The 25,210-nt window shown below is 50.8% G+C and overlaps 1 protein-coding gene across 19 annotated transcripts in view; it reads left to right on the top strand.

The window, feature by feature from the left end:
• The window catches only part of MTSS1 (MTSS I-BAR domain containing 1), a 140,279-nt gene that overhangs the window by 107,584 nt on the left and 7,485 nt on the right, over positions 1 to 25,210 (top strand). For 12 of the 19 annotated variants that reach the window (XM_016166405.2, XM_016166400.2, XM_016166411.2 and 9 more), the window contains exons 4-11: positions 4,098 to 4,182; positions 5,159 to 5,250; positions 6,558 to 6,632; positions 10,597 to 10,608; positions 17,752 to 17,909; positions 19,085 to 19,192; positions 20,332 to 20,429; positions 22,130 to 22,340. In XM_016166405.2, coding sequence (XP_016021891.1) covers positions 4,098 to 4,182; positions 5,159 to 5,250; positions 6,558 to 6,632; positions 10,597 to 10,608; positions 17,752 to 17,909; positions 19,085 to 19,192; positions 20,332 to 20,429; positions 22,130 to 22,340 — 839 coding nt within the window. The remainder of the gene's footprint in view (positions 1 to 4,097; positions 4,183 to 5,158; positions 5,251 to 6,557; positions 6,633 to 10,596; positions 10,609 to 17,751; positions 17,910 to 19,084; positions 19,193 to 20,331; positions 20,430 to 22,129; positions 22,341 to 25,210) is intronic. The other 7 variants (XM_016166406.2, XM_016166401.2, XM_036233011.1 and 4 more) reach the window with 1 other exon arrangement.

Raw genomic sequence — 25,210 nt, 5'->3', positions numbered from 1 at the left:
ACCTTTTCCCCATGTTGGTCCCATCCGTGAACCAGCCACTGCCACAGGGGATAAATTTAGATCATTGGCCCACACTGACCATCCGAGGATGAAAGGATGCCGGAGATTGAACCACAGTGCCCCTCTGTACTCTCCAAATTAGCCATTCCCATGCATCTTTGGTAGGCAGAATAATGACCCCCAAACATATTCATGTCCTCATCCGTGGAACCTGTGACTCTGGTACCTCACATGGCAAAGGGACTTTGCAGATGTGATTCACTTAAGAAGACAGAGAGATGATACTGGTGGGTCCTGTACAGTCACAGGGTTCTTGTAAGAAGAGGAGAGGATCAGAATCAGAGGAAAAAGATGTGAGGTCAGAAGCAGAGGTCACGGAAGAGAAAAGATGCTACATTGCTGGCCTTGGAGATGGAGGAAGGGGCTGCGAGCCAAGGAATATTGGCAGCCTCTAGAAGCCGGAAAAGGCAAGGGAACTGAGTCCTCCCCTAGAGCCTTCCGAAGGAGCGGAGCCTTTCCAAACCTTGATTTCAGCCTGATGAAACTGATTTTGGCCTTCTGACTTCCATAACTGTAAAATAGTAAATATGTGTTTCTTTAAGTCACCGAATCAATTACAGTCACAGCAGTCGGAAACGCATACACCATGGTTCTCTAGGCCGACCTGGAATCAGGATAGACCTTTTCTAGTGTAATAAGAAATTGTGAATCTTCTATCGTGTGCACTTAGAAGATACACAGATATTTATGGATTAAACAAAAGATAAACGCACTCCCCTGGGCCTGCCTCCGGGTAGAGCCGGCCCGGTGGTCTGCTCTCCTGCTGGGCACAGGGTATGCAGAATCTGACAAGATCTCGCCCTCACTCACAGGCCGCCGAGTGTCTCAACCAGCCATTGGATTTCCATAAATATTCTCGCTGTCAGATCGGAGCTCTTCCAGATGTCTGCTCTGTCTTTGTAGCCCAAGCCAGTTTCCTCTGAAGCTTTTTCAGACCTGCTGATTTTTTTTTTTTTAAGTTTTGGCAAGGGTCAGGAAGAGCATAAGATGTCGTTCAGCACATCTACAGAGAGAGAGAGGGAGAGCTATTTTTAGGGTGCCCCATGCTGCCAAGATCAGCAGTAATTCTAAGGGATGGGTCTCGGGGTCCATGGAGGATGTCATCTGCCGGTCTCCTGCCCTCATGCCCAGCTGGACAGACACGCTGCCGTTCGGTCATTTTCTTTGCGGTCCTTCGTTTCCTCTCCGTCACGGTTTCCTGTGCGGCAGAAGCACAGTGTGGAGCTCACGCAGCCTGTTCGGAAACTGCTCGTTATCATTCCACAGCTCTGACAGGCGTGGGCCTTCTGGGGATGATAAACGACCCGTGGCCATCTAGGGAAAGTGACAGAAATGAGGACGCAGAGAGAGAGCAAGGATGAGGGAACCGAGCCGCGAGGCGCTCTTTTCCAGCCGCAGGATTCTTTCTCGAGGAAACTGAGGCATAGATTGTCAGCGAAGCAGCCTCTATCACTTAGCTCTCTGTAGTCACCGAGCAGGGGCCAGAGCTCAATATCCTGGTACCGGTTTGACGGTTGTAGGCTAAGAACCACAATCCGAGAGGTGGGCTGTGAAGCCCTAACACCCCTAATAGTGTGTAGATAGATAAATTTAGCGGAGTGTTCTAGGCTCCTGGCTCTGTCCCCTCCCAGCTCCCCTGGTCTGTAAGGAGTGCCATATGCCGAGTGGTTAAATGCATGACACTCTGGAGGTTCAACCTGGGGCCGAATCCTACCTACTAGCAATGTGACCTTGAACAAATTACATAAGGAACTTTCCTTTTCTATAAAATGGGAATCATGGTTGTACCAGCACACCTGGGAGTGTCGCGAGGATTAATTGAACTCATGCATTTATTCCCAGGCCCCAGGCACGTGTCCCAGGCCCCTGCATGTCCTCGGCTCTATCCAAGTGACTCACCGTCCCATGACCCTAATACACCACCCTGCAGCGTTTTAGGTGGAGGCATGCTCTTCCGTTCCGGGGCTGTGTTGCATGTGCATTTAACCCAGTCTCTCTAATGAGATATCATTTCTGGTCTTTGCCATTGTAAACAACATTTTCATGACTAGCCTCATAGGTAAGGATTTGCTCTCATCCTTAATTATTTCCTCAGGTTAAATTTGTAGGCGTAGAATTGCTGGGCCAAGGAGGAGTCATGTTTTTTGAGACTTTTCCTGATAGATGCCGCCTAATTTTCCTCCAGAAAAGTACCAGTTTACCATCCATCCCTTCCAGCAGTGAGCGAGTGTGCCAGTTTCTTTGCATGGCCATGTTATTAACTTTTAATCAAATGAAAGCCCAAGAGAAATTGGAGCTCTTTCCCCTGGGATAAAATGTTCCTCATCCTCGCTTGGAAGGCAGTAAAAGTTGAAGAGAACCTGACGAGCAGCAGGGATGGTGAGCCCCTCGTGTGGGAACAGCGCCCTCTACTGGTTTTCCCTGGCGGACAGGTGTGAGCAGCGGCAGTTGGCTGTGCTGAAGGTGGTCAGTCAGCTCACGCCCCAGTGGCTGGAGGTGCCGGAGCTAAGGGCAGCATTTTTTCAGACTTCCCGCCGTTTAAGCAGTCAGCCTCAGGCGGCTTCTAGGTCCTGCTCAGGCTCTTGTACAGCGGTGCCTCTTAACCGGGAGTGGGGTGACCGTGGAGGGGGGAGGGTTGCCGTTATTCCCCAGAGAACACATTTTGGATGTCACACACTGGGGGAGCTGCCCATGACCTCTAGTCGGCAAAGGCTGAGGATTCTGCCAAACGTGGTACAATGCGCAGGACGGCCCCCCAGCAAGGAGTCGTCCTGCTCACAGGTCAGGGGTGTTAAGGTCAAGTTAACCCTGTTTTGGAGGAGTGGGCAAAGAGCTCTGAACAAGCTTCTCTATTCAGACTGAAATAAAATGTAGAAATATTAACGTATATTATATAGCACGATTATTAGTACATTTTTTTGGCCCTGGACACCTGTTAGTTTTGCAGAATAAGATGGAAAACAGATGGAGCTGAAACCACACATTGGCATCTCTAGAAGAGACGGCTGAAGGGAACACACGACCCGACCGGGACAATGTCGCCAGCACTGGGGCGGCAGGGGGTGGGGGGAGGCGGGTAGTTTGCCTCCTGTCGGCTTGGTTAAACCTGCCGTAAATCCCGGCAGCTTTCCCTCGAAGGCCTCCTCTTTTAAAAAACAGAGCTTTATTTGATACTCCCCCCCCCCCCGCCCCGACTTCACGAGCCTAGTGTTTTCATAACATTTCCAGTTGCGCCGTCCAGCGCTCAGTGCAGAATCGCCATCTGTGGCTGCAATTCGTCCCCCCGCCCCCGCTCCCAAGTAAATGCTGATTCAAGCATGGTTTCCAAGAGGGGGAAGGAAGGGAGCTTCAAAAGTGATCTTAGAAAAGGGTGCGCCCGGAGGGACAAGTATGACAAGAATTTGGGGAAAGGCAGACTTGTATCGCAGTTCGTTTTAGTATTTGCTGAGCTTATGAACCTTTTTTCACTAGTGTTACTTAAACCCGTTAAAAATACTCTGTTGCTTCATTTTGCTTTAGCCTTCCTAGTCTCTGAAAAACCTGTATGTGCTTTGAAATATTTAGCTGGAGTGCCTTTATTAACCATTCTAAATAACTAAGATTATTTTTGCTAGAAGATGGGGGGAGGGGAGGGGAACAACTGTAGCTTTTCCCTAAATATCAGATACTATTTTGATTATCTTCCTTGGAAAGTGTTTTCCAGACTGCAGGTCCTTGACCCACTAGTGGGTTGTGAAATCAATTTCGTGGTCACAATCATCATTTAAAAAAAAAACAGTATAGAAAATATTGCAGGGTATGATATACGGTAAAGGTAACTTTTGTTTAAGTGATTACATGAGCCTACGTTGCCGTACGTGTGTGTCCACCTGCTCGTGTGTGGGCACACGCATCCGCGTGCGGAGACGCCTCGGAGACAGTAGCCGAAGCGTCCCACACGCTGAAGTCCGGCTCGTTTTAAAACCCTCTCATCCCTTCGATGTTCCGGCCCTTCTGAGCTGCCTGCCACCCTCAGCTTCGCCTCTCTTGCCTTCCAGGCGGCACGAGGGAGATTGGCTCCGCCCTCACCAGGATGTGCATGAGGCACCGGAGCATCGAGGCCAAGCTGCGGCAGTTTTCGAGGTGAGGAGCGTCTTTCCCCAGATCTCGGACTCCCTGGCTGAAGGCCAGCCCAGTGCAGGAAGCAGTGCCGTGTGGCACAGGCGGCGTAAGCCGCCATGCCCGGCGCTGGTTTCCTGTCTGAATCCCCACAACCCAGCCATCATCATAGCCCATCACTGCTCCCTCGGCGAACGAGCGTTCGTTGGGCATCTGCTGTGTGCCAGGCCCTGGTCTGGGCTCCGGGGATACAGCGGGCCACAGACGGCCTGGGGCCCTGCCCTCATGGAGCCCGCACCTGCTTCGGGATCCCCCCGCACCCCGGAGCAGCCGCAGCACTGGGCAGGGGCTGTGCTCTGCTGTCCTGCTCCTGGCCTGCGGCCTGCAGACCCACCAGGAGGGCGGCGGTCGCTCGTAGACCCTCCACACGGCCAGCCTCCGGTCTGCCTTACCAGCCTCCGGAGTGGGTAGAAAGGCCAGTGGCCGGCATGGGGAGAGCCACCAGTGCTCCAGCGAGAATGGACGCTCTTCCACGCAGGTCAGCGTGACTCGGCTGTTTCACACCGCTCTGCCGCTGAAGTGGAACGCCCCTGGCGCTCCTGGCAGGGCCACCACGGGAGGCACGGTGTGGTGGGAGGTGACAGAACGTAGCCAGGGACAGCCAGGCCTGGGCTCGGATCGTTCCGTTGTGCAGCCGGAAGGTGACCCCACTTGTCTGCATCCTTGCTTGTTAATGGGAGCACCGGAATATAAACAGGCTCATGAGAAGAGAGGTCACTCCCACCAGTCACGTTTCCGGCTTCTTAACAGTCATTGAAACGCATCCTGAAAACAAGGTTGTTACAAAATCAGGGGATTGGGAAGTGAACTTGGGCTTAGGATGCTGCCCAATCTTGCTTCAGGTAATCGTGATGTAGCTGTGTTTTGACAACCAAATGTAAATCTTGACAACAGAATGTATCTGTTTAATTTTTCCTTCTCTTTCTCTTTTCGGTAAAAGCGCTTTAATCGACTGCCTGATAAACCCACTTCAAGAACAGATGGAAGAATGGAAAAAAGTGGCCAACCAGCTGGATAAAGACCACGCAAAAGGTACCAGGGCAGACCGTCCGACGCACAGCGGCGCCCCGAGAAGCGCAGGCTGCCGGGCGTTGCCGGAAGCTGCCCAGTGCCGCCGCCGGGTTTACTTGTGTCACCCAAGGGCCCCTATGTCCCTGCGTCTCCTGTAAGCGTTTCAGTGTTTGAGGATAAGGAGTCGAAAGTGATTTCATGGCAAGATTCGGAGCTGGTGTTTGGGCATGAGATGTCACTCAGCAACTGATAGCCTGATGGTTCCATGGCATTAATTTTGATCGGCTGAGTTAAAATGGAATTGTAATACCAGGCTTAACTGCCAAAGCTCCATACTTAAGCCATGTCAGTACTTTTTGAAAACTAAACCTTTAATGATACGAGCTAACCTTGGGTCTCCTTGCCCGGAAATGGCCATTCTCTCTGCCTTGAACCAGTGAGCCTCAGTACTTCATGCGCCAGGGTCTGGGGATAGAATGGCCCAGACAGACACCACCCCTTGTTGGTTTTCCTGGTGCCAAAGGTTGGGGGTGCTGGCCATTGCTCCAAGGACCATACAACCCAGTAAGTGCTGAGGAGAGTCAGCATGTGGGCAGATCTGAGTGTATAAAACTAGAAAGAAAGGGTTTGCCGACCTGCATTTCCAGGACCAGATGAATAAGACCTCTGTAGGCTGAGGGCGGCGGGGGAGACGTAGGGAATACTCGTGAGTGAACTGGCCGAGCTGGCCACTAAGCAAACACGAGGAGAGAAGCGCCCGAGGTGACTGTCCTTTTAGATGTCCGCGTCTGGATGATGGAGGTAACAGCGGAAATGGGGGAGTCGCAGTGAGAGGAAGTGGTTGGTGGCGACGGGGTGGGCACGTGGCGCACGGGGGCGGTCCCTCCCTGGGGTCCCCAGTGGCCAGCCTCGGCGTGAACGTGAGCCAGCAGCCGGTCTCTCCCCGGTCCTCCCCGTGCTGTGGCCGGCGGTGTTCTTCCCTGAGTTTTACACCCGTCCTGTGTCTGCCACGTGGGTCCTTTTTCAGGAGATCTGGGCCTTGGGAAAGTAGATAACATAGAAAATATTTCCTCATACTTAAGCTGAGAAATTGTGAAGTTCTCATTTTTAGTAAAATATTCCCAAATGATGACTTTCCTCAAAGCTGGTGTGAATGAATGCTGTATGGAGAGGCCACACTGCATTTTGTCTTCATGCGATTTTTATCAGGATAGTCCCATAAAGCTACTTACTGCGTGTCACAGTTTATGCTTTCTGTGATGAAAGTACCAAAAATACTTTCTGTTGAGCAAAGTGGTAAAATGAGTCAATGTTCTGCTTCCTCTTAGAATATAAAAAGGCTCGCCAAGAAATAAAAAAGAAGTCCTCGGACACCCTGAAACTGCAGAAGAAAGCAAAAAAAGGTAACTCCATGGGTTCTGCGGTCCATAGTGTCCCTTTGGGAAAACGAGCACCTGCTGGATTTGTCTTTGAAGCAGAAAGTGTTCGATTTGCGCTTGCTTACGTGCGATGGCCCTGGAGAACAGATAGGAACGAGTAGAATCCATCTGAATTAAAGTTCTCAAGTGCAGACTAGCTATCGATTTGAGGCCCTTGCGAAGTTGTACTTGACTCCTCCTTCCCTGACCTTTGTCTCCGAAATTTGACAGTTGGCATACCCACCGTGCGTTATAATGAAACCTATAAATTCCTTGGAAGACTTGGGATCACGCACAAAAGCCTTTATGCAAATGTCCTGTTTTAATCATTACAGAAATTATGTAATTTTCTCCTCCATCTTTCATAGCCTATAATCTCCTAAACCCTTTATTAAGTCTTGTGAGGATGTTAGAAGTGGCTGCCGTGGGAGCCAGGAGTCACTGCTCACAGGGAGATTTTTCATGGTGTCCATGAGGGTGGGGGCTCGATGAGGAGAACCAGGCTCCAGCAGCAGACCCCTCCTTCCGTCTCCCCGCTTACTGTCACTCACAAACCAGGTCTCTGTCAGACCGGTGACCCAGTGTGCCTGCTCCAGCATGGACTGGGAGTTTGAAGAGAAACATCTCGCTACCTCTACCCTGCAAGTATTCGTAACATTTTACAGAGACCTAAAATGTAGGGACCTTCCCTTGAACTTGAGAAGGTGACATTCCTTCTAGACTATTCTTGATACGAAGTTTTTTAATTTGCTGCATCGCAACTGGTAAAATGGACTTTTTCCCCTCGGGCCACTCCTTGGGAAAAGTTTGGCGTTTATTTGGGACAAGGATCTTTTTAGGTAGAAATCCCCAAAACGAAATTTCCTCTTTCCTAAACAAGCTGTTATTGTTTAGACTTGAAAGAAAATACAGTTGGAGAGATGGAGCGGTTCAGTGCAAAAGGAGTGAGGATGAGGATGGCTCAAAGTTTTCAAGCTTTGGCATTTCTAAAAAAATGTTCCATCCAGTTTTTATAAAAACCGTGAGACCATTTCGAGAGTTTTCACCCACGATCAGGTTTTCTGTTCGTCATTTCTTTTGGATGCATTTGCCTGGTCTTGGTGCTTCAGAAATACCTTCTATCTAACAAGGGAGCAAGCATCTGGCAAGTGATAGGGTTTGTGGTCAGTAACATTTTAGTGAGTCTAGCGGTAAATGTTTGTAAATAAAACTGCTACCGTAGTTCAGCGAATCTGAGGCCCCATGGAAGCACAGGCTGGTAAAAATTTGAGCTGAATTCCACCTAATTGACACCTTGGCAGCTTTGAGATAGGAGAGATTATGAGTTTAGAGGGAGGGTCCAGGGAAGACGCTTAGGGCTTGAAAAGGTTTGGGAGTTTGGTGACAAGGATGAGGTAAGGAACAGTCGCTATTTTTCCTTCTTCCGGACTTCTCTTTTCAGAGGCTTTACGTTTTTGGCTGCAGTGATAATCCTTTTATCTGAATCCTGCATGGAGGCAGAAACAGTCCCCATCTGTCACTCAAAGTCACTGGCATTGTCCAATTAGCAGAATTTGGACCTATTGGAGAAGCCCGATAGGTTGATCGGAGTGCAACACAAAAGGAAGTTTCTGGCAATTACAGTTGCCCAGCGCTGGCTCAGGCTGCCCAGAGAGGATAATGAGCTCCCTTTTAAGGCGCCAGATAGAAAGATTCAGGACATGTTGGGCGCTAGACTATGTAACAGGAGGAGAGGCTCCTGGTCCTGAGACGCGGGAATAACTGGCGTGGAGCTGTGAGGTTTCTCGGGGACCCGGGGCCTGACGGCAGAGAGAATGGAGGCTGTGATCAGTGGCTTCCGAAGTGTCCGTGTTTTCAGCCGCAGCCATATATCTAGCGGTCTCAGGTACCATGTCCTTTCCAGACAAGGTGGCCATGATGGTGTGCTGACATCTACGAGCCCCGTTGGATCAGTAGCGTGGAATGTTCCAGATGATGTTCTAGTTACTCCAGGAAACAGTTTTTATTTATTTCCTGTATTAAAAAAACAAACAAACAAACAAAAACTTTTTTTTATGAAATACACAAGTGCATTTTTTTTTTTTATCCAATGCTCCTTATTTGTGTGTTTCTGGGGTGACTGGAGCCTTTGAGAAGGGACCAGAGCCATCTTTCTGAGCGAGCGTTTGAGGCAGCCTGCTCTCCTAGATATGTGGCCTGAGAAAGGGCTAGAAACGCTGCAGGTTGCGGGCCAGAAGAAATCCAGTCATCTGAGGATTCCAGTTAATTTGAGTCTGGTTAGCTGAAGTTTCCCGTTTTGCTAGAAGCCTCTCCTTTTGTTCCCTGTCCACAGTGGGTAGCTTCCTAGATTATGAAGGGTTAGCAGTCCTCTGAGATTTACACCCGTAGTAGCATGGATGAATGCTCTGGATACATTTTTTTTCTTTTTTCTTTTTCTGTCCTGATGGAACTGAATCTGATTTATGCAGCTAAATAATCACTTCCCTTTTAATATGTTTTCAGGAAGTTATCAAGTAGCTTTCTGCCATGCCTTTTTCGAAAACTATAATCTCCGATCTAAAAAAATTCTGACTCAAAATTTCAGGTGGCCTTGTGCCTTTAAGCATGGCTTTAGCACTGCCCTTGACATAGGCCGACACATATCGGGGTGTAATTTTTGTGTAATTTACCTTAATTCTCACTCCATAGATATCACCTTTTGTCACATTCTTTCTCTGGCTCTTTTTTTCTGTTATATGGAAAGTGCTCATTCTTAATGTGTGGTATTTAAATATTACCATCAAAAATACATTTTTTTTTGTTGTTTGGGGTTGGGCTTTATCTCAGAATCACTGTAGAGCAACTCGCATACGTTCCAGCTGCAGGTGCATGTACCTGTTTTTGTGGAAGGCAGGCTTATGGGAACGCGTCTGAGAGTCAGCACCAGACGGGGAGTTGGGGGCTGGAGAGACATCTCCACGCTGTGGCAGTTCTAGGCCAGTGCACGGGGTCAGGGGCGCAGAGCGGAGACAGCCTCGTTGACAGGTGAGGGGACAGGCGGGAAGGTAGAAAGGTGGTGCGGGACTGACCCAGAAGCCCCCCTCTCTGAGTGGAGTCTCTTGAGCCCTCTCGCTGCTGCTCGATGTCAGCCGATGGCCTTTGGGGTTCTGGAGTTGGCCGCAACCCACCTGGGGAAGGAAGAGGTTTGGAGGTAGATAAACTTTGTCTCCCTCCTTTAGTCACCGTATCGTGCAGAGTCATCAGCCTTATTTCTCATGTCGTTATTAATTTAAATTTAAAAATTAATTATGGTACAGCCTTCTGTGTCAGTCTGTAACTACAAGTTTTTCAGCGACTTCCTTCGAGAGAGAGAGACTTGGAACATTTTTAGTATGTTAACCCTTAAGCCTGACATTTAAATAGTTGAGTCTGTCATTTTTCACCAGATACTGCAAAGCCTAATACACAGACTCACAGGGGTCCAGACTAGCGTATCATTTGCTTTGATACTAAAAATGTTAAATTCCTTAATTTTTGTGTTTGTTTGTTTCCACCCCAGTTAAACTCTGTGTCCTCGGGTTTCCTAGTTACTTTTCAAGGTACAAGAAATTACACTTGAAAGGTTTTCTTGGTAAAGCATCTTAATTGGCTTCTTAGAGGAATGTGTTCTTCATCTGTCTTTTAAAAACAACAACAACAACAAAAAAAAAACAACCTCCTGCATTCTCCAGGGGGCGGCGATTACTAGCTGGAGAGGTTTCTGTTTAGATGAGAACATTTATCAGTGAGTCAGGGAAGGCAGCGTGGGTGTGGGTTTAAGCGCCTCCATGTAAGCTCGTTGGCAGGCCGTGGACTGTCTAGCTCGTGAAAGAAAGGGACGGCTGCTCCTCGAATACCAGTTTGACTTTATTATTTTCCTTTTTGTGGCAATTGTGTATCCTGCACTTCCTCACCGTCCGCCCCCTGCCAGTGGATGCTCTCGGTAAGTGCCATCCCGACTCCCTGGTGGCCGGTCCCGGTGTGGTCCTTGCCGTGGGCTTTCCGTGGTTGTCCAGACCTTTGCTAGTGGCCCAGGTTCTCCTGCCGGCTCAGAACAATCAATGGTGCCTACTTAATTTTCCATGATTTTCAGAAAATGGTGTGTGTGTGTCTTTCAATCATTTTCTTGCTTCAATGTTCGGCCCTTTAACGGGTTAGCACAACATTCTAAAAGCCTTTGCATCATCCTAATTCAGTATTAGACTCCTGGGAAGAAGAAATACAGAGTGATTTAAGTCCTCCTTTCCACGGGAAATAAAATATGTTTATAAATACATATATATCTAAGTGGGTATATATATATATATATATATATATATGTATGTATATGTGTATTTGTCACAATCAAATCATGTGGAGCTACAGTAAATAACCCCTTAAAATAATTCCCAAATCAGATCTGGTTTTATTAAGCTTGCAAAAGATCCTTAAGTGTGTGTCCTGCCCCTCCCCCTCCCCCAGGACCATTGAGTTCTTCTCAAAACCAAGAATTCATTTTTAAAAAATCGAAGTATTTCTTTTTTCAGCAGAGTTTGTGAAATGGTTCATTGCAAAGGTATCAGATCTTCAAAGTCAATAATCAGAATGATTCTTCTTGACTGAATGTCGCACCTCGTTCCGTGGCTGATTTTGCTACTAAACCTTCAAGCCGCGTTTGGCGTCTTGCGCTGTCCCTGTCCTGCAAAGGCCTGTCCCCGAGGCACCCGTGCGGTTTCCTTGCCTGAGTGTCCTCTGAGCATTGGTACCGCACCGCTCCAAAGCGCTGTTTGGACTGGATTCTGTCATCTGCCAGCCCCGCAGGTCGCAGGTCTTCCCCGACAGGCGGGGCCAGGACAGCCGCTGTCGCGGGGGACACGGCTCTGCCTCGACTTCCCCTCATGATGACATTGGGCTAGTTGTTCCCCAGCTTTAAAAATGATGACCCTTTTCGTTCCTCGATGTCATGACTATGAAACAGCTTGGGCAGTTTTTAGCATACCTTTTGGAAGGCAGGTAAGACAGCCACTTTTTTGCTTATTGTGATAAAACTCACCATTTTAGAGTACATTTCAGAGCAGTGACGTCACCCCCTGCCTTTTAAGCAGGCACTCCCCATTCTCCCTGCCCCCCAAGCCCCAGGGAGGTGGAAGATCGTGCTGTAGTTTGAGGCTTTACACAGTGTGAACAGTGCCTCCGTCTTCCCCAGGTGCGGGCCTAGGTGGAGGTGGAGGTGAGTAGGGACCCAGTCATGGCCTTTGTAGCACATTAGAGACTGTCAGGACTATGTTGAAGCCCTTGAAAACATCTTGGGTTCTAGAAAATTCTTCCACAACAGTGTTGTATATTTGGATTAGATAGTGGTCAGACTGGACACACCAAGTTAGCAAGTGGCTTTTGTTCAGGTAAGAAATGACAGTGGCCAGGGCTCAGGGAAGTGTTCCCAGGGACAGAGAGAGGCGAATGGGTTCAAGAGCTGTAATGTGAGAGACAGCCAGGTGGCAGGTGCAGACCACAGAGGAGGAGTCGTCTCGGCAGCACAAGGATGCTCCATTCGGGATGCGGGGCGTGGCATGGCGAGCCACAGGTCGGCCTGGGACAGTTTCTCCTTATGCTCTGAGCCGTCTCATCTTATTCTTTGCTTTGATAGACAGGACTAGCTTATCTTGCTGATGAAACTCCCTCCTTTAGCGAAAGGATTATGGGACCTTTCAAATCTATATAGATCAGAGAGGACCTCTAACTGAAAGCTCATGTTTCAGAAACACTGTACACTGTGCCCTGCTTCCTGTGCCCTGCACACTGTCCCCAGCCGAGGAGCCCAGTGTTAGGAGGATAACTTGAGAGACGCCGTGAGGCCGCCGATGACACCTAGTACTCACCAGGTGCTCACCCACCTGTCACTCTGCACTCACCTCGTGCTGGGTGTTGTGCCGAAGGCTCCGCATGAATGAGTTCATTTGGTCTCACAACAGTTAGGTGCATTAGGGACCATTGTTCACAGCTCACACATGAGTGGAAACTGAGGCACGACATGTTGAAAGGATCACAGAAATTGGTTTTGTTTGAAAATGTGTACGTCAAAAAGCCTCCGCTCTTATCAAATCTCTTGATTTCTGGTTGTTTTCACTTTGGGGAGCCAATCAAAAACTACTACAGGGCATTAAGTAGAACAGGATTTAGGGATAATAGGGATAATAAGGAAGGCTGTCTTTTAGTTGGAAAAGGGAGTTTTCCATTTCAAATCCTGACCTCCAGCCTCACCTTGCAAGCCCCTTTCTGAATTTACATCCTGTATTTCAGTATGTACATCCCACATTTCATGGACTCTAAGGTGCCATCGGTTATAAAACAGACTGCTATTTTCTGAATGACAAAAAAAGAAAAAATAATCATTCTGATTAAACTATGATGACACACCATTAATTGTAGGGCGCATCTTGAGCTGCGAGGTGTAAACATATGAAAAATGGGCATCTTAGAGTGAAGTACAGCATTCGCGTGTCAGGGCCAGATGGAAGTCATTTTGTGGGGTTCTAACAGCTTCCTCACACATCTGTCTCAGGAAAAGAAGTGACGCTGGTTGTTTTTCTGGCAGCAGGCTGGCCCAGCGTGTCCCGGGTTTGTCCTCCTTGGAAACCCCGTAGCCTGAGAGCGGCGGCTGCCTCGCTCCGCCGTGAGGCTCCGGCGTGGGCTGCAGGGTGCGTGTGAAGAAGCCGGGAGGCTCCAGAGAGTGCTAATCGCACTCGGCTGGCTTTTCGATTGGGCGGTTGCCATGTAGAACCTTTTCAGCTCCCTTGTTCCCAGGGTTCATGTTTGCTGTGAGCATGACAAGGAAGACCTGCGCTTGGAGTCTGGCTCTGCCCTGCCCTGGCCCGGTGGCCCTGCGCAAGCCGCGTTGCCCGTTCTCAGTCTGTTTGGCCCTCTGTCCAAAGTGCATATTAATTCCTGCCTTGAACATTATGCGAAGATTGGAGAAAATAAAGTGTAAATGTTGGGTAGATGTGGGATCATCATCTCATCCCAGGAAGCTTTGTGAACTCTCCCTCCTTAATTTTTTTTTTTTAATCAAATTTTTCTCTTTTAAGGGTCCTACTTTGGCTCATGACACCATACCCATTACTTGTATCCAAGAGTATTTTCTGTAAAAAGAATAATCTCGTGATTTCCCCTCAGGGAGTAAAGGGATCCTGGCTTTTGTTCCTCAAGAATTCTCCAGCACGAATACGACCAAGAGTTGGAAACGGGCGGTGGAAAAAAAATTCTCCAGACCGAGACGGCTTAGATTCTATGGAAAAGGTCACAAGCAGCTCATTGCTCGGGAATTTTATCTGGAAAGCCCGTTCACGGCACCTCCTCCCTCCTTTGGGTGGCTTGGCGGTCCTGGAACTCGCCAGTTTTACAGTGTTAGGCCGTTTAAGGGCTTGATGGTTGAGGCTGGCGAGCAAACTCAGGTCGAGATGTTCTAGCTGTGCCGCATTCATTCTCAGATGTCTGAGTACCTGTCTTCCAGGCAGGTGTGCTGGCGAGAAGGTGCAGGGCCGAGCAGAAACCCTCGGGGGGCTTCCTCGCCAGTGGGGGAGACTGACATCACTCAGAGAACTAGAGAAATAAGGATGAGGTTAGTACCAGGAGGAGTGTTTGAAGGAGGCGTGTAAGGAACTTTGGAGCTCGAGGAAAGGCATCCTGAGAGATTTCCGGGAGGGCTTGCCGGACCGAGGCCTGTGGGGCCGCCGGGCCGGGCGGGTGGGGTGCAGCCAGACCCCGGAGAGGGCCCGCGCCGCGGAGAGGAGGGCAGAGGGGAGAATGCCGTCCAGGGAGAGCACGGCGTCAGGTGGAGGGGTGACCCTCGCACGCCTCGCGGGGCGGGCCATGTTAGGGACGTTGCACTTTTCTCTGAAGAAACAGGAGCTGTCGCCAAGAAGCAATATTATTTGCATTTTGAACGTGATTTGAGGCTGCTCTGGCCAAGCTGGTCTAAATGCGAGCGGGGTGACATATTAGGGGCCATCGAGATCAGGATGGCCCAGTGAGGCTGTCAACAGCAGAGGGGAAGCACGAGGACGGAATCGAGCCCGTGCGGGAGCTGGGCCGGCTGGACCACGCGGCGCTGGAGGCGTCGGCGGTGACCCTTGGCAATGGCTGGCAAGAGGCCCAACCCGAAGCGACGAGTGTCCCCGAAAGCCGGCGCTCCAGGCTGGGACGTGGAGTCGTTTCTTCCACAGTCGTCGTTTCACAAACATAATTATACGTTATGTTAGTGAATCTAAGAAATAATCATAACCCAAACACATTGGGGTTTTAGGTTACGATCCATCCTGAGTGGAACCGTACTCACTGGGACTGTAATTACAGCAGTCTTTGCAGATTATACTTATTTTAGAATACTACAATTTGAAAGTCCTTTAATTATAACATAATACATATTTTTAAAAAACTTTCCTGTAATTAAAGAATAATTTGATTTTATATTTATGAGATTAGATAGCACTGGGTTCTAGCCACCACGCCCTCTACGTAGATGTATTTTAAAAAGTTAGTGTTATTAATTACAGATAGACATAACTTGTGAAAAGAAGTAAAGATGCACATTTTTCCAATTTCTTATAGTTACTGACTGATTATAACAAATCGCTGCCACAGTCAAAGCACATCCTGGCGGCTTTGGTCAGGCAAGACGCATTTTAACCTGCCGTCTCCCCCGCCCTCCCCCACTGAAGCCGGGAGCATCCTCCGTGGTCCGCAGCCCTCCATACTTTGTTAGAACATTATCGAGGCGATTGGGAGACTTGAGGAAGGCCTCCAGACCAGCCCTACGCCATGCGGCCTCCCCCCGCAGGGCCCGAGACGCCACGCTGTGTTGCGGGGTCATAGAACAGGCAGCGTGGACAGCATTCGAGAGCTGCAGTGCGGGAAGGCGGCGTCATGCACACCCTGGGCATGCATGGATGCAGGTGCACAAGCTGGCATTTTAAAACAGGGAGAGAAAACCCGCAGTTCTCATAGGGCGCGTGACACCCCAGCCTGCCCTCCTGGGGCTCGTGCCCATGGGGTCGTGGGTGTCACACCCCCTACCCTCAGCAGACCCCCCAGGGAGAACGGGAGAATGCTTGACAAGGCTTCCTGTCCACTGACGACTCGCGAAACCTGTGGTGTGGTGGCCAGGGTAGCGTGCGGCGTGACTCCCTCTGCGTCCTCATGGGAGAAGCTAAAGCCGCAGTGGAGAGCCGAGGGGAGCTGCTGGAATTATCCAGAGGTGGTGACCAGGTGGAGGAACGGGCGAGGGGGTCACCTTGAAAGCACCGGGAAGCTTCCCGAATGGCGAGTTCTAGCTCGGCGCAGTTGCTGGATGAAGCCCCTCCGCGGCATTCGGTGCTGCCCACTGAGCTCATCCTGCACACCTTCTCCCCCGACTAGTGCGTTAGGCATTCAGAGTGTGGGCTGCACTTACGGGCCATCCAAGGCGTTTTCAAGCATGACCTTTAACCCCCACGTGATTTTCCCTTTACGCAGACTTAGAACTTAATCCTTGCCTCAGAAATGACTTTTCCCTAATAAAATCCTCTTCTGTTGGGCTGTTCTTGAGGCCTGGCCTCTTGCTCCAAATTAAGCTTTCTCATCTTCTTATGAAGGGGAATATGGAACATATTCCTACATTCAAGGCAATTTTTCCTGATCTTTTTCTTTTTCAAACCAAGCGATGTGTTACATTTGAAGTTCTCTGTGTGATTCTGAGGAGAGGGGTAAATGGTGGCTGGCCAGGTGCCTTCGTAGGAGGCCAGTGGAATTCATCCATCCGCTCGAGGAGGCAGGGAGGGGCCGAGCAGGGAGGGGACGGTGGGGTCTGGCTGTGTGGGCTCCGCCCCAGCTCCCTGCACTTCCCTGACTGACCCTGGACACGACCCTCACCCTCTCTCGGCCTTGGCCCCAACTAGAACACGAGCAGCTTGGCTTGGATGACCCTCCAGCCCTAATATTCTGTGTGCAAAACAATTGAACGCGTATTGAGCACTTGCTGCATGCGCTCGTCATTGTGCCGGGGGCGGGCCTCGCCAGTCCCAGTGCCTGCCTCGAAGGAGCTTAGAACCCGTCCGTCCTCTGGCTCCGTGACTAGACGAAGCCCCTGCGGGGGGCGCCCAGCGTGGAAGCCCTCGAGCCGGTGTCCCGGGTGGTCACCCTCTCGTCCTCACCCGCAGATCAGACTTACAGTCACCGTTCCCCCCTACACGGCCCGTTTGCCCGCGTTTACCTTCTAGCACAGCGGACTTTTCTCTGCAGGGCCAGAGCGTAAGTGCCGGGCCGTAGAGTCCTCATCACAGCGACTCTGCTTCCGTAGCGAGACAGGTGCGGCCCGTGCGCAGAGGGCGGCTGCGGGGTGTTCTCGTAAAACCCTCATTGTGAGACAGCTCGCTGAGCGAGGTCCAGAGCCACCTAAAAGGTTCACACCCTACCTTAAACTAGAAGTGGTTGTCCCCCATATCGGGGGTCTGTGGACCTGGCCCCGTGACTCCACCCTCGGGTGTCACCAGCGGTCATCTGCTGTAGGTTTCATCGCTGGCCTTGTTTTATGAGAAGGGCATTCAGGACTCGCCACTGGGAGTTAAACTAACTTCCAGGAGTGCCAGGGCCCCTGCAGAGCCAGGATTGCGGACACTTGCCACCGCTGTCCTCAGGGACAGAAACTGCTGTCTAAACAGAGGCTCTTTGATTCAGGCTGACCCCGCTAGCTCATGCCTGTGTTTGGAGCCATCCGCGGGCCGTCACCTCATCTGTCCCTTAGCCTCTTCGGAGTCTTCTAAGAGGAAAGAATACGGTCTGGCTGCCATGTCCCGGGGATGTGTTGGCAGAAGGCAAGTCGGAAGGAGCCACCCCAGGGATCTTTCTTGTCAGGAATAAACCAGGATCAGTGTGCCCTTCAGACACTGGAAATTGGAAATGGCTGGTCCTAGAAAAACAGCCACCTTAAATTCTCTCTGAGTATAAATAAACAATGTTTTTAAGCTCAGAAAATTGTGGTTTCCGCTCCAGCAAGGACCTCAGGGAAGAGGGGCAGTTGTTTGAGGAGCTGGTGTTTCAGCAAGCCACACCTGGGTCTCTGTTCTGTTTGCAGGGAGAGGTGACATCCAGCCTCAGTTGGACAGCGCTCTCCAAGATGTCAACGATAAGTACCTGTTGTTGGAAGAAACCGAGAAGCAGGCTGTCCGGAAGGCTTTGATCGAAGAACGGGGCCGGTTCTGCACCTTCATCTCAATGCTGCGGCCAGTGATTGTAAGTTAGTGGACCGTTCCAGAGCTCCAGAAGGGCCAGTTGAGAGGAGGCTTTCCTTATTTATTTACCTCCTTTATTTATCTGTCCGTCGTCGAGCCGTTGGGAATCTGCCGTGTCAGGAATCATGATCTGTTAACCACTTCCCTGGGCCAGCGCTGCTCTGCGAGGTGCTGGTGGCCACCTGCTCACTGCGTCTTCACGGTTCTTAGGGCCAGTCGCTCCCCAGAGGAGGAGGGCCTGGCAGAGTGGTTCTCAAGCTGTGCTTCCTAGTCACCTGAGGACTGCTGAGGAATGCAGAGTCTCCAGCCCAGTTCACACCTACTGAATCCCAAACTCTGGGGCATGGGGACCCAGTCACCTGTGTTTGAAGTAAGCCCTCCTGGTGACTTTGAGACCCACTGACCAAGCTGAGTACCAGGGAGTGACTGAGATGAATATGGGAAGAACTTCAATGAATCAAATCCAGCTTATTTTTTTAAGCAAATCATTTGCATACCGTAATCGAGAACTTCCACTGGGGACCTCCACCCCAGCAAAGTGCTGGAGTGTGAGTTGTTCCCCTGGGCACGGTGCTTTTCCGTGGGCCCTCCTCGCCTGAGCCCACAGCCCCAGCTCAGCACTTTGGTAAAGTGAATGACAAGTTCTTCCATAGTTCTGTCTTCCCGACATCGCCATTTATTAAACTGATGGGAAAAAAACAGGAAAGAAAGTGGGCGGGGGGGGGGAGCAGTTAATCTCTGTTGAACATACATGTGCTGTCTCAAAGATCTATCAGATCTGGACCAAAATATCTCCAAATCGTGTCATCTCTCGAAGCTGAGTGACTTCAGAGGAGAGCCTCCGCCCGCAGAGGGGGCTGTGCCCCAGCAACGTGAGAACCCCAGGCGGGCGCCCGAGCCAACCCGCTAGCCCCCCAGACACTGCAGGGAAGGGCCACACGTTTGCTTTGGCTTTGGTCCGCCACTGTCCAGGAAACACAGGCCACTCCGTGCTAACGGCAGGTTTCTTTGTCCCTTGCATCTCCCAAAAGGAAGGGCCGATAGTGCCTTGAGCAAGGATGCTCCAGTTGTGGAAAGTCAAAAGGGTTACACAGTGACCCTGATAAAAACAGTCAGCCCAGAACGGTGAAGTGAGTCACTCAGGAGGATAACACGTTGCGAATTTCCGTCCTTCAGGAAGAAGAGATCTCAATGCTGGGGGAAATAACTCACCTTCAGACCATATCGGAAGATCTGAAAAGCCTGACCATGGACCCTCACAAACTGCCCTCCTCGAGTGAACAGGTAGGAGTGGGGCGTTGAGCACTCGGGAGAGCAGACCTGGGAGGTGAGGTTCAAGGCCCCGAGGGTCCCTTGAGGCATCGTCGCATTCCGAACCACTTTCCTGTCTCACGTGGTGACGTGTCGTATTCCCCGGGGATGACGCCCGCACTGGGCCAGGCGTCGTCCTAGGCTCTTTCGCAGCGGATCTTCACCGCCGCCCGCTTTGACAGAGATGACACTGAGGCACCGAGCACTCACTTAACCCGATCACTTAGCTACCTAGCGGCAGAACCAGGATTCGAAACAGGCAGTTTCCAGAGCCTGTGTTCTAGCTGCTTGGCCCTTCTGCCCTCTAGAAATTCATTCTTGCGGGGACCTGACAGCGGAGTACCTCGGTCACTATCATCAACCATTCTAATTAAGTAATGCATGAGAATGTCTCTTAACTTATGAAAAAGATTACTTCTTTTGGTGCTTATTCATTCGGTTCGCGGGAAACTAACACTGTATTTTCCATTCTATGAAATTGCTTTTATTAGACCCCAGCACACATGCATTCACTCAGTTAATAGACATTTATTGATCACCTACTATATGAACAAAAGGTAGGCTTTACACTCAAGTAGTTCTTTGTCAAGCAAGGAAGACAGACGTAGAAGTGACTGTAAAAGAATTGATTTTGCTCTTAATTCCATTACATTTTAAAATACCAAATCCTGGTCAAATAGGGCACAAGTGATCATTGAAGATCAAAAGGCTAAAATGTAAGATCAGCAAATCCTGAAACCATTATTGTCTTTGTGTCTATAAGACAAAAATCTAAATTTTAAATTGTGAATTCTAGCCTTGGGTGTAATTGGCTCTTGTGAATTGTTTACCTGTCACTGTAAATCTCCCTCGCCCTCTCTTTTTTGAATGATATTTCATGTTTCCCCCAACCCCAATTAATTATATTTTTACTTATCTCAGAAAAAATGTTTTATGACATTAATGAATTGGTAGTGTGGTTCTTTAATTAAAGACATACCCACACACAAAACTTCTTTTTTAATCCCCATTTCTCAGTGGTGGTAGAATTTTGATATCATGGGTTTTAAGATTTGACGGACCATGTTTCCCTTCTCAGCACCTCGCTTACCCACCTGGCTCTGTCCCCTCAGGTGATTTTGGACTTGAAAGGTTCTGATTACAGTTGGTCGTACCAGACGCCACCCTCTTCCCCCAGCACCACCATGTCCCGCAAGTCAAGTGTCTGCAGGTAAGTGAAGCCAGCTCTGCCCTTGCTTTCGGACAAGGCATCTCGTCTTTATGCGGGCGTGAGCGTAGCCCAGTCTTTACCTGTTAGAACGCCTCACTTTAAACAGGAAATGCTGATACGGTCAGCGGAAAGGACTCCATGTGATTGCGGTCTCACTCTTTAGTCTCCGGATTAGTTGCGGGTCAGAAGGAAAGCCCTGCCAGGCCTTCGCCTGGTGGCCGTGACTTGCTCTCTCGCAGCTGCGTATTGTAGGGGTCTTCACACTTCATGAATTCACACTTGGAATTCCTTCTCTTGTACAGAGCGATCACGCCACTGCCAAAACAAACGGAGGGAGTTGCAGTGGCTCATGACCCGTTTCCCCCAGATTTGTCTCAGGGTTTCATCAAGTAAATGGAATCCTAGGTCTGTGACCCACCACCACCACCACCACCCCTTCTAACTAGTACTGTTACCGACCCGCAGAACCAGCTGGAATAATTCTGCCATCTGCTAGACTGTTTTCTAGAAGTTTTCTGTTAGAAGACCATTCTTGGCTTGCTGGCCGCAAAGTCTGTCCTCCCCTTGAAGGACGGAAATCTCATGATACACCACTCATCTTTCTCTGAACGCACGACCTAGTGATGTCGTCCTTTGACGATTCCAGGCCAGATGGATTTCCGCTTCCTGCGAATTAGCGTTGACGCAAAGAGCAGGATGGATCTGCCGAATCCGTGTGTGGTTATGCCGCTGAACACCCTTGCGTGCGGTTTGCGTCTGAGCTTGTTCGGTTTTCTGGTTCTTCGTGGTCTGAGTTATTGCACGGAGTGTAGAGCACGTTTCTTATGACCGGAAATGGATGTAGACAGAACACTCAGAGTGTATGCATTGTTTTTCAACGTTCTGTTTGCTGTTTACTCTCGGGGGCGCATGGCTTAGCTCTGCTCGCCTTCAGTAGGGCAGAGCTGCCTGCCTCTTGTCCCAGGGGTGCTGTTCACACCAGGCGCACAGATATTTTAACAGGGAAACAAACACTTGTGACCAGGGTAAAGCCATTCATTGAAGCATCGACTTTGTTAATAAAAAGTAAGACACACTGACAGAGACACACTGAGCTGATGTTCTTCACGGTGGCCTTGAACCAGGCTCACCTAGGATGAAATCACCTCGAGACATCTCTTGCTGCCTCTACCAGCACAGTGATGGTTGGCTGGGTTGACTTTAGCCTCCTGGACCCAGAAGGCCCAACCGAGGGTGACACTTGCGCCTTCCATCCAGGTCACACTGAAGCCTTCGTGGGTTTTGCTCTAAAGCCATGGTTTCTGCAAGAAGATCGGCAGATATGATCATCCCGGTCTCTTTTCCGGCCACAGACATCAAGTCCCCTAGCATGGGTGGTCGATGACCTGGCAGAATTGGGGCAGCACTTGACCCTTGAGAATCCCTTTAGAGTCACAGGCCTCCATCCTGAGGACACCTCATTGCACCATCAGAGAACTGCATCCTGGCAGCTGGGTTTATTCCTCTTTGTTCACATAGGGGGGGAAAAAAAATCTCGTGTTTGCCAGCTGAACGGCCTGGCGTTTCACGACCCGTCCTCCCGTCCGCTGCTTCTCTGAGGCAGAATGCGGACGGCATTCCATCGGCTCCTCCTTCTGCCCCTTTCCGCTCCCCACCTCCCCCTGACCGCGCGCTGCCCCCACTCTGCTTGTCCCCCACAGCAGCCTGAACAGCGTCAACAGCAGCGACTCGCGGTCCAGCGGCTCCCACTCCCATTCCCCCAGCTCGCACTACCGCTGCCGCAGCTCCAACCTGGCCCAGCAGGCGCCCGTGCGGCTCTCCAGCGTGTCCTCCCACGACTCAGGCTTCATATCGCAGGACGCCTTCCAGTCCAAGTCGCCATCCCCCATGCCGCCGGAGGCCCCCAACCAGGTAAGGGCGCCTGTCCTGGCTGCAGGGGCCGCAGAAGGACCTCGGCTTGGAGACTTCCGTCATCGACAGAGGAGACCTCTGGTTTAATTTCTCATCTTTAGTTCTGTTCCCCACCCTCCCCACGCCCCCCGAGGGGAGAGATTCTATAAGGTGGGGTGGCGGCTTGTGCTCGTGGTGGTGCTGGTTGAGTCATCACCAGTTTGGGGAGTTCTCGCACGTTAGTGGACAGACTCAAAGAGGCTCGGCCACTGTCCGGCATCCGAGGACGTGCCCGGCTTAGCATGACGCTGTAATTAGTGGGCATTTGCCCATGGGTGACCCCCTCCCCCACCTCTGGTGCTCTCCAATGACGGCGGTTCCGCCATGGGACAGCTTCCTTGTCGCTCTTGAGTTCCTTTTGTCAGTTTGGGTTGAGAATGAGAATGAACCGACAGAGCCCGCGCAGCTGATTCTGTCGGCGCTCTGCCTCTGGGAGAAGCAGGTGTTGGGTGCGGTGGGCCCAGGCCCAGTGCAGCCCCGCGGGTTCCGCCGGAGCAGAAGGCGGGAACCGGGCCAGGCGTCGGACCGCCCTTCCCCGGCTCCCCGCTCTGTCCTCCGGACGTCCCCCAGTGCCAGCGGGTTGGGCTCTCGTCAGGGAGAAGCGCAGCATGTGCCCGCCAGGAAACCCGAACGTCCAGGAGGCCCTCGCAGCGCGAGGTGGCCGTTTTGAAGCTGACCACAGCCTTTGTCCCAAGATCCTGTGGACTCAGGCCACGTGCTTGTCTTGTTTATCCAAGTTTCCAGTTGGCCTCATGGTCACTTGAGTATCGGCTGCTGCCGGGCCCCATCCCGGGCCCTCCTGCCTGTCTTATCTGTGTTGTCCTTCCAACGACCACATGGAGCATTGTCGTCCCATTTTGTTGCAGAAACAGAGGCTCAGAGATGAAAGCGACTTGCCTGAGTAGCACAGTTACATGACGTGCAGGTCGAGGGCCTGAACCAAGGGTTTCTGACACCTGGTCCAGAGCCCTTTCTGCTCCACCCTAAGGTGCCTGTGGGAGAGTGTTTTGGGGAGCGCTTCGTGTAGAAGAAGCAGCTGAGGCGTTTGGGGAGCCGAGACTAGGAGGTTCCTTGCCCGATGTGCCGATGTTGGTGACCCAGAGATGCTCGGGACTCCCCGCTCCCTTTGGCATTTTTCAGGAGACTGTGACCTCTCTCTCTGTCTCTCTGGGAGACTCAATTCCAGACAGAAATGCTCTAGGCCAAGAGCTGCGGCTTTCCGCTTGGGGTGCTTTGGCTTGGTCTCTAAGGCGTCACCCCCCTGTCCCCTGTCCGTCCCCGCCATGTGCAGCACTAAACTACACCTGTGTGTCTCCCAAGCAGAGTGCGAATGATCACAAGGAAAGCAGGGACTGGCTGGCGGTTGTCCTAACGTGCAGCATACTTCTGCGTGTGTTTCTAACACCTGACAAATTAACCGAGTCTTGCACACTGACACCCTTTCTTAAAAAACGACAGGCTGCTGCTTCCGCCTTCCCGACAAAGTCTGTGTGTGGATCAGGCTGGATCGAGTGTTTCTGCCTGCAGCGAAGGGAGGCGGAAGGGGGTGTGTTGTGATCCCCTTAAATCTGAGAGCCTCTGCCCGAGATACGCTTGGCTAGCAGCTCTAGGGTAGTTTTAAAAAGCTCGGGATGTTGCAGAATTTCATAGGAAAATCTTTTTTTTTTTTTTTAAATATATTATGACTGCTTATAAGGTAGAGGGGAAATTTAAGGAAATTGCACAAATCACATAAGCCAGGGGATACGATATTATCTTTATTTAGGGCAGGAGGAAGGAAACACACATCTACGAGGGGCAAGAACCCTTCATTTTTTCACTTGGCCACACCAGGTGTAAATGAGTGCCAAACCACAGAATTTGTTCAGAATTCTCCCATTTTCCTCTACTCTGCTCTTTGCAAATTGTGCCTTCACCCACGTGGGCCCAGGTCTTGTTCTAGGCACCATCAGCTGCAGCAGGGCAAGGCGTTCTTTAGGAAAGAAGAGCAGAAGTCAAAAGACATACGAACCTGCAGTCCTGGGGTGGCTCGCTGGCCCTTTTTTCAAGTTCAACTTGCTCGAGTTAGAGGAACAAAAATGAACAGTCCTGGTAGAGTATAGTGGCAACCGACTTTTCTTTAGTCTTGACTGAGCATCGCAGACAGAGACACACGTATACACATAAAACCTACAAAGTAATTGAGGTTTAGAGAGAGCGAGCTCGTGGTTCCTTGACTGAGAAGTGGCAGAAACGTAACTTAAAGGCAAAACTGAAATCCAATCCGTACCTTCGGATTCTGGACTGCGAAGCAGACACTTTGCTCAGGGAGCAGCCAGGCGTCCACCACGTAGCCTGTCCTCGCTTGGGCTCCATGGAGCGCCAGTCACTGTGCGCAGTGTCCCCTGGGTTCCTTGGCCCTGCGGGATGGGAAGCTAGAGCTCTGTCTTGTTGCAGGGACCTTTCTTTCTTTGGCAGCTGAAAGGGGTGGACAGAAACACAAATCCAGCCTCCTGGACAGTGCATGCAGGGATATCATCGACCCCAACAGGGCTAGCCTTGTAAAACAAATGGGATGAGCCAGAGATCGCAGTTAACAGTGAAATAAACTTAAAGCAGATACCTAGGTGGGCCCAAAGCACTACCTGGGGGGACCCAGGTGACATGGAAGCGATGGCCATTGCCACCCATCCATTCAGTGATTTCACACACCTGCCATGTGCCAGCACACAGGACTAGACACACGCAGATTGGGGGCCCGGGGGGCTGACAGTCCAGAGGTCTGGACCTCGCTGGGTCTCACCCTTCTTTTCAAGGGCTTGAAAGCTTCTGCGTGGTGCAGCTTTGGGGGA

The sequence above is a fragment of the Rousettus aegyptiacus genome, unplaced genomic scaffold, assembly GCF_014176215.1.
Source record: "Rousettus aegyptiacus isolate mRouAeg1 unplaced genomic scaffold, mRouAeg1.p scaffold_m13_p_15, whole genome shotgun sequence".
NCBI classification, from domain to species: Eukaryota; Metazoa; Chordata; class Mammalia; order Chiroptera; family Pteropodidae; genus Rousettus; species Rousettus aegyptiacus.
Note: the sequence above shows the minus strand (reverse complement) of the source record. Positions and strands in the feature narration are given on the sequence as shown.